The 13,786-nt window shown below is 41.9% G+C and overlaps 1 protein-coding gene across 1 annotated transcript; it reads right to left on the bottom strand.

Annotated features, from left to right (window-relative positions):
• Positions 1 to 10,665: 10,665 nt before the first annotated feature.
• Positions 10,666 to 13,441, bottom strand: LOC306787733 (RING finger protein 148-like). The gene has a single exon (XM_079282981.1). The coding sequence runs from the start codon at positions 13,044 to 13,046 to the stop codon at positions 11,961 to 11,963; it is 1,086 nt and encodes a 361-aa protein (XP_079139107.1). The 5' UTR covers positions 13,047 to 13,441; the 3' UTR covers positions 10,666 to 11,960.
• Positions 13,442 to 13,786: the final 345 nt, after the last annotated feature.

Genomic DNA, 13,786 nt, shown 5'->3' on the forward strand with positions numbered 1-13,786 from the left:
AGTATTTAGAGTAACCTTTTTCCAAAGTAACTAAAAAAGTAACTTTTTCCAAAGTAACTAAAAAAGTAACTTTTTTTCCAAAGTAACTAAAAAAGTAACTTTTTTTCCAAAGTAACTAAAAAAGTAACTTTTTTTACAAAGTAACTAAAAAAGTAAATTTTTTCCAAAGTAACTAAAAAAGTAACTTTTTTTCCAAAGTAACTAAAAAAGTAAATTTTTTCCAAAGTAACTAAAAAAGTAACTTTTTTTCAAAAGTAACTAAAAAAGTAACTTTTTTCCAAAGTAACTAAAAAAGTAACTTTTTTTCCAAAGTAACTAAAAAAGTAACTTTTTTTCAAAAGTAACTAAAAAAGTAACTTTTTTCCAAAGTAACTAAAAAAGTAACTTTTTTCCAAAGTAACTAAAAAAGTAACTTTTTTTCCAAAGTAACTAAAAAAGTAACTTTTTTTCCAAAGTAACTAAAAAAGTAACTTTTTTTCCAAAGTAACTAAAAAAGTAACTTTTTTTCAAAAGTAACTAAAAAAGTAACTTTTTTCCAAAGTAACTAAAAAAGTAACTTTTTTTCAAAAGTAACTAAAAAAGTAACTTTTTTTCCAAAGTAACTAAAAAAGTAACTTTTTTTCCAAAGTAACTAAAAAAGTAACTTTTTTCCAAAGTAACTAAAAAAGTAACTTTTTTTCCAAAGTAACTAAAAAAGTAACTTTTTTTCCAAAGTAACTAAAAAAGTAACTTTTTTTTCCAAAGTAACTAAAAAAGTAACTTTTTTTCCAACCCTAACCCTAACCCTAACCCTAACCCTACCCTAACCCTAACCCAACCCTAACCCTAAACCCTAAACCCAAACCCTAACCCTAACCCTAACCCAACCCTAACCCTAACCCTAGCCCCCTTGTGCCAGTGCCCCTCGTGGCCCTCTTAGGAGGGCCCCGCTTTTAACTAAACCTAACCCTAACCCTAAACCCTAACCCTAACCCTAAAAAAAGTAACTTTTTTTCCAAAGTAACTAAAAAAGTAACTTTTTTCCAAAGTAACTAAAAAAGTAACTTTTTTCCATTTGGCTGTAATTTATAGATTCTTTGTTTATTGTATTTGTATGTTATGGTGCAATTAATGAGCTACTAGAAAATTACCTTTTAATGACATACCATAGTCTGTTTATTATGTATTTCTTGTTGCATATTACGCTATGACGTTTTAATAAATTCAAATGAAATAAGACCTCTTTGACAACCTTTTCATGACATTTCAGACTTTTTTTATCACATGCAACACTCTTCACACTTCTTCATGCTATTTTTTTCACACTCTTACTTTTTTATTGTTACATCTGAATAAGACAAATAACAATTAATCAACATGCTATGAGGACACACGCTGAATGTTTCATGACTAGAGTTTCCCTGATACATAGGTGGTGTAGTGGTTAGTGTCGCTACCTCGCTGCCAAATAAACTGGGTTCAAAACTTACCTGTGGGTGTCTTTGTTTCGAATTAATATACTATGACTATTTTTTCATGAGTTTTTTCGACATACTCTTCTATGACTTTTTCAGGATATCCTTTAACAATGAATCAGTATGCTATGAGGACACCCTTAATGTTTCATGATACACAGGTGGTCTAGTGGTTAGCGTCGCTGCCCCACAGCCAAATTCAGTCTGTGTTCGATACTTACCTGTGGGTATCTTTTTTCGACATGCTATACGATAACGTTTTTCAACATGCTATAGTATGATTTTTTTCATTACTTTTATAGACATACTGTTAAATGTCAGGCTTCATTACAAGCATTCCAGTTAGAAATCACTCTGGAGCTTTTATTTTGAAATGGGAGGGGGGGGGGGGCTCTAAAGATAAGACCTGAATGACTATGATAGAGAGAGACAGACAGACAGGAGGTCCATGCTGCCAAGTCATGTGTGTAGGTGAAGGAAGTGTATCCCTCCCCCTCCGGTAAGCCATCTCTCTCTCTCTCTGTGGCTCCCCCTCTCATTGATCCTGTATTCAAAGCAGTTCCTCGATGACCAACCTTCTGTTAGAGCTGTTGTTGCAGTCGGAGTTGATTTAGTTGAGCTCGCTGTGCCTGAACTCCGAGGGACCATTCTGCTCAGTGGCAGTAAATTACATTTATTTACAAGACAGAGAGGAAAAGGTGTGAGTGTGGGTGTTTTATCTATGTTAATGTCAACGTCCAAACCAAGTTGGTAGCACTCTGCAATGAGGCACATTTTATAACCGGTACACAATTTAAAACTAAAATCACTGTTAATGGTTAATAAATACTTCCAGCATGACGCCTGTTTTATCTTTTTAAGTATCACCTTAAAAGGAATAGTTTGACATTTTTGGGAATTATTCGCTTTCTGACCGAGAGTATAAGATGAGAGGATTGATACCATCCTCATGTCTGTAGCATAAATATGTAGCTGGAGCCAGCGGCCCATTAGCTTAGCTTAGCATAAAGACAGGAAACAGAGACAAAAAGCTAGCCCTGCTCTGATCTGCTTAACAGTGCCTCTCAAGCTCACGAACTAACACGTTATATCTTGTTTATTTCATATGCGTATACATTATTAATTAATAAGCGTATTAATGACAATTTGCCATTTTGTAGGGCGTCATGAAGAAACTTCTTGTTTAGATTCTGTAACCATTGGACACCAGGCTAGCTGTCTTCCCCCTTGTTTCGAGCCTTTGTGCTAAGCTAAGCTAAGCTAGCCAGCTGCTGGATGTAGCCTTATATGTGACAAGAGTTATGTAAGAAACTACTCAAATTCCTTTCCTTCATCAGAAGGAGTCCTCCGATCATCAACTGTTGGACCATTTAACTTGTGGAAAAGAGCTGCAAAGCATCTGTACCAAAACAGCCTATTGACATTTACAAGTGTAGACGCGATGGTTTCTCATTTTCTAAAAAGCCATCATGTCTGCAGTTATATATGGTAATACGTTATTATTAGTGAAGGGGTTTTGACCACAATTCATCAAGTCTGCAGTTGTAAATGTTAATTTGTTGTTAATAAATGGACTGTGGTCCAGATGCTCGGCAGCATTTTCCAGAAAGTAAGTGATCAGTCTCCCTGATGAATTAGAGAATAAACTGCAAGTGCTATCTTCAGGGGAAATCTGATCGAGCCACACGGATCAAAATTTCACAACCTGGCAACCCAAAAGATGTTTTCATTAACTTTGTTATCAGGACAAAAGGTATCCTTATTGGAAAATGGTGCCACTGCTTCTGAAACCGAGCAAGAACCTCATGATATTCCCCCGGTGGCCTCCTAACCTCACCTAAACCACAAATCCCAGATCAGTCTAGACCACACAAAGAGCCGTGGCTGCAGTTTGAAGAGGGTGAACACAAACAAACTTTGTCAAGTGATTCCCTCTATCTATCTCATCGGCGTAACAATCCTCTTCCCGCCTGGGGCCAGGATCTTCTTTGTTTATGCAACGTCACATGGTGTTCTAGATGACCCTACCTGAAGCCAGGGACTCGTATCCATTTCCCAGCTCCAGCTCCAGGTCCCTCCCCCTGCTCAGGCCTCAGCTCAGCCACAGACCAGCTATCCCATTGCTTGGACAAAGGAAGCTTCACTGGGATGTAACTCATGCCTGCACATATAGAAAGTCAGGACAAAGCCTTCTATTCTCCTCTAGCAACAACAACACCCTTCGTCTTCTCTTACAAAAGAAAATACATTGTGTGCATCTCTGCCAGCGAGAACTAAAAGAGTTGCAAACAGCCTGAACATTTGGTTAAATTAGACACAAAGACAATACCTAACAATTACAAACTATGGAACAATAACATATTAGTTACATGCTCATGAATTTGTTTTTGGGACGGTCTGTGTATGCACATGCTACGATCCAGAATGGCTGATCAGAGGAGAGCTAAAGATGCTTGAGCAAGCCAAGGCCCCTCTGGTCAGCCCACAGGCCCATCCAACTGCTCCTGATATTGTGAGATTAGTGTGAAGTGTCATTTTAGGACATATCCTGGAGGAAAAAAAGGCATGTACTCGCACTTATGTCTATTGTAGCGTTTAAAAACACATTATAAACATCACATATCCCATCATTTGCAAACTCCCAAGCTACAATTTATAATAAATACATAAAATATCCATATTTTTGGTGACATGAACATTGAAACAGCAATTGAACTCAGTCTGTTCAATGCAGACGATACACTTTTCATTTGTCAGCTGACTTGCGCCGTTAACGGTGTCTTAGGATACACGTTTGTAACAGAAAGAAAAAAAGAAGTCACTCCTATTTGTCAATCAGGATCTTATCTCAGAGTTAAGTTCTCTTGACTGCAGCTTATCTGACTGCCATGAGATTGCCAGTGCGTGTAAAACGGCATTGCACAACATAAAAGTTCAGGTCACGAGGAACCAAGATGATGATTATGTTGTTTCCATAAACAAGACATGGAGGTGGGGCAAAACACGAAATATATTATCATTATAATTATTATAAGTGATCAAAAAACATGAGCTGATCAAACATGAGGGCCACAACTGCGTGAATTACAAAAGAAGTAAAGGTACTCACTGTGACGTAACCCATTTGTGGGTTGCCGTTTGAAGCCTCAACCTAATTTTGGCCGATGCCGTCTTGTTTTTTTTGCAACCAGAAGTGACACGAGAAACTAAGTACAACGAAACGCTGAATAAGACATTTTTTAAGCGACCAAAATGTTATAATTAACTTTCCGGAACTGAAAACACACTGTTAAGGTTCTAAGACCAAACAACTCACAAACCGATTCCGAGAAATAGTGGACTTTCCATTCTATCAGTCCAACATATGCATCTGGCGATTATATCTGCAGCTCAATGACACGTAATGGCCACACAACTAACCCCAGTGACATACGCACACTCAACACAAGAGTATCTAGATTAGATGGTTTGTGAGTGAGGCTATTTGTATGATGATACATGTGGTTGACCCTAATATCCACCACAGTGGAGGCAGTTCACGCTCTTACTAACATCAGTCTTACTAACATCTAAAGTGTTCTTCCGTGCTGACTTGTCCTCTAGATTCAAACAGAGCTGCAGCCTCCTTCTCTTCCTCCCACATTACCGTATCATCCTCCCCCTTCTCTTTCCCATCCACTTCCCACAGTATATTATTTCACAACGTGAAAGCATCTGCTGTATAGACCAATTTAAGCCCGCGGACATGACCCACCCTGGCATGGCGACTTGGCATGAATGTAAATGCAGAGTACTGGTAAAGGAAACACGTGGCAGACACGGGAAACAACAGATAAGGCGCGTTGAGATGAACCAGAAAACAGACTGGGGAGATGTCTGGTTTAGCAGAAGTGGACTGCTTACAAAGACAAACATTTTGTAGGACGTCATGTATACTGTACTATAGAATTCATCAAACCAGGCTCAAAATAGCAAAGAGTCTCATCTGAGCTTACAGCTCACCGTTTCACCCTGAAGACTGAGTATATTACTTTATTACAAATCATTAATTAGATCATAGTCCAGTTGCAAGAATATGCCTGGTGCAAAACGTTTTAATTCTGCCGAGTAGCTCTTGACACCCAGATACAAATATAATGAGTCTGCTTTGACAAAATATTTGGCTAATTTCTTCAACTCAATCTCTTAATTAAAGAAAATAATAAACATCTGCCCCAGTTATTCATTCGTTCTTTTATGTTTCAGTATCAAACACAATCTACAAAAAACAACATTACATATATGCAAAAAGGGACAAAAACGAAATACCGCCATCTCTCTGTTCATACTAACAGGAAGAGGAACTCTATCTGCATCACGGACAGAAAAAGACAAGACTGGCAGGAACAGACAAGAGGGACGCTGCAGCCTGTAGCCTATATTTGCTGCCAACACTCTGGGACCTGTGCACACTCAATTTTTCATCCGACATTAATTTGAGCTGTTCCCAACTCCACCTCACCTGCTCACTCCCTTACGTCAGAATCCTAACACAAACATCACCCCCTCCAATCCCCACGCGACGCCTCTCTTGCTCTTCTCTTTGTCCTGCTGGCTCTTTTGCAATTAAGGAAATGGGTCATTAATTAATCGCCACAGGCAACAGGACACAGGAGGAGTTAATCAGACTGGATGGATGGACTGCTGGGAAAGAGCGCGACACACAAACACGCATACACATGCGTGCCCACTTTCACAAACTATTGACATTTCTGAGAAGTGAGCCTCCGGTAGGACGTGCATGAATAAAATTACAGAAAGTAGCAGGAGTTGATGAAAAGCAGCTTGATCATTGATTCGTGTTGTCAAACTGTGCCGAGTGGCAGTTTCTTCTACAGAGGAAACTTGGGTTGAAGCCTTGCCTCGGGCCATCAACATTCAGAGTAAGATAAGAGGATATTTTTCTAGCGTGTGGTGGTACACAGCTCAATCGTAGAGACTGCTGACAAATCATTTCCGTGAAGTATGTACAAACAGGACTATTGACGGGAAACCACACAGGATTTATATTGGCTGGACTTGTACTTTAAAAACAAATGGTTTCATAAGTACAGGGCCGGTCCGGGACAGGCGTGGGCTCAGTGCTGAGACATCACTTTGGCTGTTGAGACAGAGGCTGATTGTGAATGCAGAACTGTTCCTCAGACCTTTTCTGCTTTAAAGGGGGGTTTCTCTTGAGACGCATACAGCCTCTCTCTCTCTCTCTCTCTCTCTCTCTCTCTCTCTCTCTCTCTCTCTCTCTCTCTCTCTCTCTCTCTCTCTCTCTCTCTCTCTCTCTCTCTCTCTCTCTCTCTCTCTCTCTCTCTCTCTCGTGTGTGTTTGTGCGCTATAGATGACAGATAGATTGGAGGAGGAGGACTGAGGTGATTACGTGCACAAACGTTGGAAATGTTTAGAATCTGCACGAGCAGGAGAGAATACCTAATGTGTCCCACAGCAGGAAGTTCCGAAAATAAAAGGGGAGGCAACTATTATTACTATTGATGATGATTAAAAATATAAGTAGGGCTGCAGCTAATAATTATTTTCATGATCTATTAATCTCCTGATAATTATCTAAATGAATTGTTTGGTTGGGTGTTTTTACAGTGAATGCAACATATTTCAATTCAGCTTGTTTTCACCCACTTACAATTCAAAACTCAACAATATTCAGTTTTCTGCCACATAAGATAAAGAAAAGGCACACAATCTTTACAATAACAATTTCAATAACAATAACAATAACAATGTTTGTTTTTTCTTAATAAATTGAACTCTTTATATACAAATGTAATTGACAAATTGACGAACCACCTATACATTTCTGCAAGACAAAAATGAATTCCTATCCACTAATGCCCACCACCTCCACCACACACACACACACACACACAGGAGTATACACATTAGCGTGAAAACACGTGGACGAGAAATCAAGCCATCAAACCTGCCCAGAGTATCATGAGTCAAAGACGTTTTTCTAGATTTAACATAATGCTCTATTAATATGTCTCCAGTAGATGGCAGACTTATAATCATTGCAGCCCATTTGGCAGCTACACCGAACCAGATCTTCTACAGCAAGAAGTGATACAAAAGGAAAGACGAAAGGCCTTTACGCCTATAATACGGCCTCTCGAGCAAACACCTCCTTCCTCTGCCATTGAGTCAGAGCGGAAGAGGTGTTTCTTCTTCGGACATCCTCTCTTTTCCTTTAACCTCCCATGCCTGACCTTTTGATGTCTGTCAGCAGGAAAAAGAGAGCAACGGGGAGGTGAGCTGGCCAACATGTCAAAGGAAAAGACAGGATAGGGCAGTAACAACAATGACACAGGATGTGAGTTGTTTTGTCCAGTGCACTCAGCACTATCTGATAACAAGAGGAAGGAAAGGAAGACAATATCAAGCTGAAGCTAAGATTCTCACCTGGACAAACCTGAAAAACTGTGGTGGTGTTATGCAGAAAACGTCAAGCAGACTTTTCTGCATTAGATAATGCTGGCGGTAAAAATCCCTGCATTGAAACTACCGAGTCAGAAAGTATTCATTTTATTTCATAAAAGAGCCAGAGTCTCCCTCATAATGTGAACGGATTGGACAAAAGACATAAAACCCTGCTGGGACGAAAATTTGTTGTGACTAGTACACCCAATATTTGCACTTAATCATTGAGCAAATTAAACTATAAGAATGTGGGAGAGTATATATTTATCTCCCAGAGCATTTGATCTAACAGTCTGGGTAAGCGGTAAGAGAGTAAAACAATGTTTTATGCTGTACTTACTGATGAAATTGATTCATTTGTTTTTTACTGCACTTTTGTAATCAAATTTCCCTCCTTCATTCAGGAAATGACTCAGACAGTCTGGGACAACAGAGCCTGAGACAAGACCAACGACTGTAATGTAATTACAAAGACTTTCTTCTGCTCTGCTGAAGCTGCACAGCAGAGGGAGAGACACGGACGGACGGACAGATAGACGGACAGACAGAAAGACAGACGTATTCGATTTCGTTATGATCGGGTAGATTACAATGTGCTTCCACTCAAGCAAGAAATTGCCCCAGTACCTAAAGATCCAAAATGAAAGGATGGGACTGGAGCATGTGACTTCTTTTACCTTTTGATTTGCAGGGACTGAATTCAAATTCATTGTGAATCGGGATTTTCCCCACCAGGTGGTGGTGCGGGGCTACCATGAACATCCACAGGGGCCGACTGAGACGCAGCAAGGAGCATGGGCCTGCCTGAACATAATGCAACGTCTTCATGTTTACTCAACCACAAACACAGCCCTACAATTTGTTTGTTTATTATTCAGTCCCAAGCGTCCAGGTTTATTCGTCGCCGTAGAAAACACGAGATATTTACTGTGATTAGAGGGTACAGGAGCAGATAAGCTCTCAGGCCACTACAGTAGTTAGTGCCACGGTTTGATTCTTATCTGGAACTGAAGGTCAAGTGCGGTATTAGAGTCCAGCCACAGACTAGTATGCCATTAAATGAAAACCTTCTGACTCAATTTTCTCTTTAACAACTGCAATAAATCAGAGAAGCGCCACCGCTGAGCCGAGCGTGCCTCTAACCGGGGGCTTGCCAGTTGTTCCCAGCCTGGCCAGTTAGTTCAGTATTGATTCTCTGTCTCGCTGTGATATCACTGTAACCATCTGACCTATGAATGCTGAGCTCCCAGCGCTGGCCTGCAATCCAGAGCCCACTGCTCTCGGAGGGGAGAGGGAACACCAGGACTCGGCTCTGGGCTCCAGACTGCAGCGCTTTCAGTGAAAGAAACTTCTGCCCTCAACTGGTGTCCCGTTTGTGTTCCTGCTTCAGCCTCTACACCTTTAACCATATCTGCCCTCACGTGCCTCGACCTCACACACACATACACAGACTTTTAAAAACTGTGATAAATCCTTCAGTCCTTGGGCACCTTGGAGAGAATTGGAGACTTGACAGGATCCATGCATCCATTATCTGTAACCGCTTATCCTGTTCAGGATCGCGGGGGGGGGGGGTCTGGAGCCGATCCCACCCCGGACAGGTCGCCATGACTATCGCAGGGCTGACATTTAGAGACAGACAACCATTCACGCTCACATCCACACCTACGGCCAATTTAGAGTCATCAATCATCCTGCGTGTCTTTGGGCCGTGCCGGAGAACCTGCGGAGAACCCACGCTGACAAGGGGCCCCGGCTAGCCCGGGTGCTAACCACCACACCACCTTGCAGCCCCACTTGACAGGGTGATGAAATGAAAATTATTATTTAAAAAAAAACACATTGAAGGGCCATCATAGCGGGGATGAATTACCAAGCATGCCAATGGGGCCACTGCCTCTGACCATAGGGGCCTCAGACCTAGATAAACTGAAGGCAAGGCACCTTGACACACAAGTTATTATTAGAAATCTAAAACATAGCGGATGACTCCGAGTAAATAAATGAAATGCAATGCAATAAGTAAGGAGTGTGACGGGACGCTCTAGAGCTGCGGTTCCCATCCTGGGGGTCGGGACCTCTCAAGGGATCCCAAGTCAAAAAAATGAAGAATTCAGTGTTGGATGTGCATATATATCTTTTTCGGATTTTGCTTTTCACCTGTGAAATATTGGATTCTTTCAGGCCTCTAAAAATCCTTTCAATGAAGAGAAATCCTGCTTTGGTTGAACTGCTCAACTTAAACTAAAGACAGTCTGTGCTGATGAGTCACAAGTGGACTTTACTTCGTTTCACAATCAGCTGTTCACACAAGCATAAGGTCCTGACTCACAAAACTTCAAAAGACGTCACTGCACTTCCACTGCATACTTTACTGTGGGCTGCTTCTAAAACACAATGGAAGGATCATAAAAAAATATTATTTCCATTCCATTGCCGTGCAGCTGCATATCTCTGCTTGCTCGGTCAGGCCCTACTTATGTCATAAAATGATTATCCAGCTCAAGGTGTGTGCGGATCGGCTCCCACCTGTGCAGAAGTAATTACAGTTTCACTCCTCTCCCACAGTTATTGGGAACGAGACCATAACTCTGAAAGTGAGACACTACCTACACACTGACCAGCCTGATGGAGTGTAATACGCCTGCACATTCACACTCGTGCACAACCATGTATTTCCCCTCCACAAGCACACACACACACACTATTCTTAAAAATGATACATGCTCGTAAATTAGGCCTCATTTTGAGGGATTTATTGCACTCTAATAAGCATCAATGTGATTTAATACAGCAAGTAACGTTACATTTTACAGAACAATTTAAGACTTCTGGAATCTGTAAAACAGCAGTGAAAATGATCCAATATAGAAAAATATGTGTTGCCATAATCAGCATATTCCTACCAGCAAAGAAAGACATTAAACAATTCGTTAGGTTTATCATCTACTGAGGGACACACTAAATCTGGGAATTGCACTAATCTTAAATGTGTTCCATAATTTAGCCACGTGAGAGTTCAGCGGTAGACCACTGGAATTGAATAAACACCAGTTCACATAATTCAAAGGAAAGTCCTGGAAGACAATTCAAGAACAACCGTCTGTGCTTTGCACATGATCAGCTGTTTCGAGAAGGGAAATGGCTATACATGAATTATTATATTTTATCTACAGATAGGACTTGACATGATTGATAAATAGATCTCAATATACGTCATTTCAAAATCCATTACACATAAGAAGAATTTCCCCCAACCAACAGTCAAGACAAGATTTTTGGGAAGCATATCATCAACAGTTCTTATGACGTTTATTGCATTGCCACATTCATAAAAGTAGCTGGAGGCTGACAAATTATTAACGACTGGAACAATTCTTGGTTCATACGTGGCAAACAAGTTCCTACAAACCACGAGTTTCAGCCCCTCAGGTGATGTTTTACACTCATCCGCGTGCAAAGTGTCACGCTGCATTTCCTGTTAAGGGTGTGTTCATTAAGGCGTGTTTGTATCGCCAGCCTGATCACGGAAATAGAAAATCACACTCCCAATTTAAAAAGAGCAGAAAAAAAGTCAAATTTGGTGAATTGAGAGAAATAAATTCTGCTCTGAACTATAAACAAAAACAATGGTCTATTGTGAGGGACTGTGAGCAATGCGAGCTTTTTGTTGGGAGGAAATGTGGCCCACAGATATTGAAATACTCTAACGTACTGCACTTCCTCCCTGACCAGTGTCGAGCTGGTGAGTCCACTCTGAAAAGCAGAAATCTGACACTGGCATCATGACTACTCAGTTTCTAAAAATCTATTCTAACCATCTAAAAGGTCACTTTATGAACACACCCCGTAATTTACACACCAAGGCAGAGGAAAGGTGGTGCCATCCAAGCGAATTACACAAGGTCCATTAACAATTAAAATCCTTTGAATTTGTTGGAACATGATAGCTTAATTCCATTTGTGTTGGTTCAGCGTATCCCAGAGAAATATGTAAAGACCAGGCGGTTTGCCTGTGTCTCGGTTTGTTGCTGTTGTTGTTCATCGTCTCCCGGCCATCGAGTCTCCCTCGAAGGCCCCATTGTCATAGCGATGCTGAGGACTCTCCGGGTCAGGGCTCGCCGGGTCAGTCAGTGGCACCTCGTACATGGGTTCCCCTCCTGTCACTGTGATCACAGTGACCTCTGGTGGTGACTCGGCGGACAGGCTCTCTTTTGTTTCCTCGTCAACCCCCAGGGCCTTCAGGATGTCGCACTTACACATGGGGCAGGTCCGCCTCTGCAGCAGCCAGGGCTCGATGCAGGCTTTGTGGAAGATGTGGTCGCACGTTAGCACCGTCACCACTTCCCCTGCCTTGTAGGAATCGATGCACACGGCACACAGATGGGAGTCGGAGGTGGTTTCCTCATCCCCCGTCTTGAGTTTGCGCACTTGCAGACGCCCAATCGCTTTCGTGGCCTCCGATTTCAGCTTCCTCTCGGTGCGCCTGTGCGCGTTCAGATTGTAGAGACGGTTCGCAGAGATAAACACAAAGTAGGTGATGGAGGCGGCCGTCACGATGAAGAAGGCGATGGACAGGAAGTAAAGCCAGTATGTGTCCATCCAGCGTCCATGAGGGCTGCCTACATCAATAAGCATCCTCACATCTGTCCCATTGATCACCAACCGCACAATCTCCATGCCCTGAGAGTTGCCAATCATGATAGCCACAATACCGGTTGCATCCGTGTGTGCCATGTGAGTGGTGCTGTTGCCACTGCCGTCCATATTATACACAACCACACCAGCTGCTCCTTGACGTTTGGCACCGTTGATCTTCTCACTGAAGGTGCAGTTGCCCCTTTTTACCAGGGCTATCCAAGGTGGGTTGCTGGAATTGCGATTGTAGATGGGATGTGAGCCGCAGCCTTTGGGGTCTCCCTTGGGAAGCGCAACAACACCCGAGGCTTTCTCCAGGAGAGAGTTACGACCGTACACCCCACAGTCACAGTATTTGTCCACAGTCTCGTTGTTGCGATTATCGTAGCTTATTTCCACCATGGCTGTCCAAAACACGAAGGCAGCTGAATAGTGAACGAGCCCTGACAAACACAGCAAAAGCAGCAGACAGTGTTGTGTCTTACCCATGGTAACGCTCGTCTTGAAAACAACAGCCCTTTGTTAGCGTCTTTAGCTTCTTCAAAACTGCTTTGTTAGTCCCAGTTCCTGGTTTGTTCGAGCAACAGCGGTCTGACTGCGGCTATGGTTTCATCCAAGCTGCTGTCTACTGTAATCTGATATGAGCCTTTGGTAACACAACACGAGCTATGCGTCAGCCACTCACCTCTCGTTATCTTCCTGAACCTTGAACACTCCTCGTGTAGAAGGCAGGGTGCTGGTATTCAACAAGTAAAAGTGCACAAAACACACAGACCTGTGCAGTTTCGAGAGCCAAGAAACAACCTGCGAGAAGCCAAGACGCGATAAGCAAATGATAAAATTCCGTGGACATAGGTCAATAACACGGAACAATCCTGTGGAACGAATAAAAGCTGCTCTGTTTCCCTTGTGTAACGACGAGCACAGCAACTCAGCCAGTCTTTCTGGTTTATCTCGTTTCCTTCCCCTATTTCTGTGGCTGAGGTCACTGTTGTGAAAACCAAACTGACAAGTGATACTCCTCTACCTTGTGGTAATTTACTCTGAAAGACAGGCAGTCTGCTTCTACCACACACTTTAACAAACACACACACACACACGTTATAAATGTGACCTTTAAATCACTTTAGAATTGCACATATTATATAATAATGTTTGTGTTTGGATCCCTCGAAGCACTTAAAGAGCTTTATTCTACACAGCTAACATACCAGTGACAACTGAGACGA

Source organism: Melanostigma gelatinosum (assembly GCF_949748355.1).
Source record: "Melanostigma gelatinosum genome assembly, chromosome: 2".
NCBI classification, from domain to species: Eukaryota; Metazoa; Chordata; class Actinopteri; order Perciformes; family Zoarcidae; genus Melanostigma; species Melanostigma gelatinosum.

Coding starts and splice junctions, on each gene's coding strand:
- LOC306787733 (XM_079282981.1), bottom strand. CDS start 13,046: ATGGGTAAGACACAACACTGTCTGCTGCTTTTGCTGTGTTTGTCAGGG.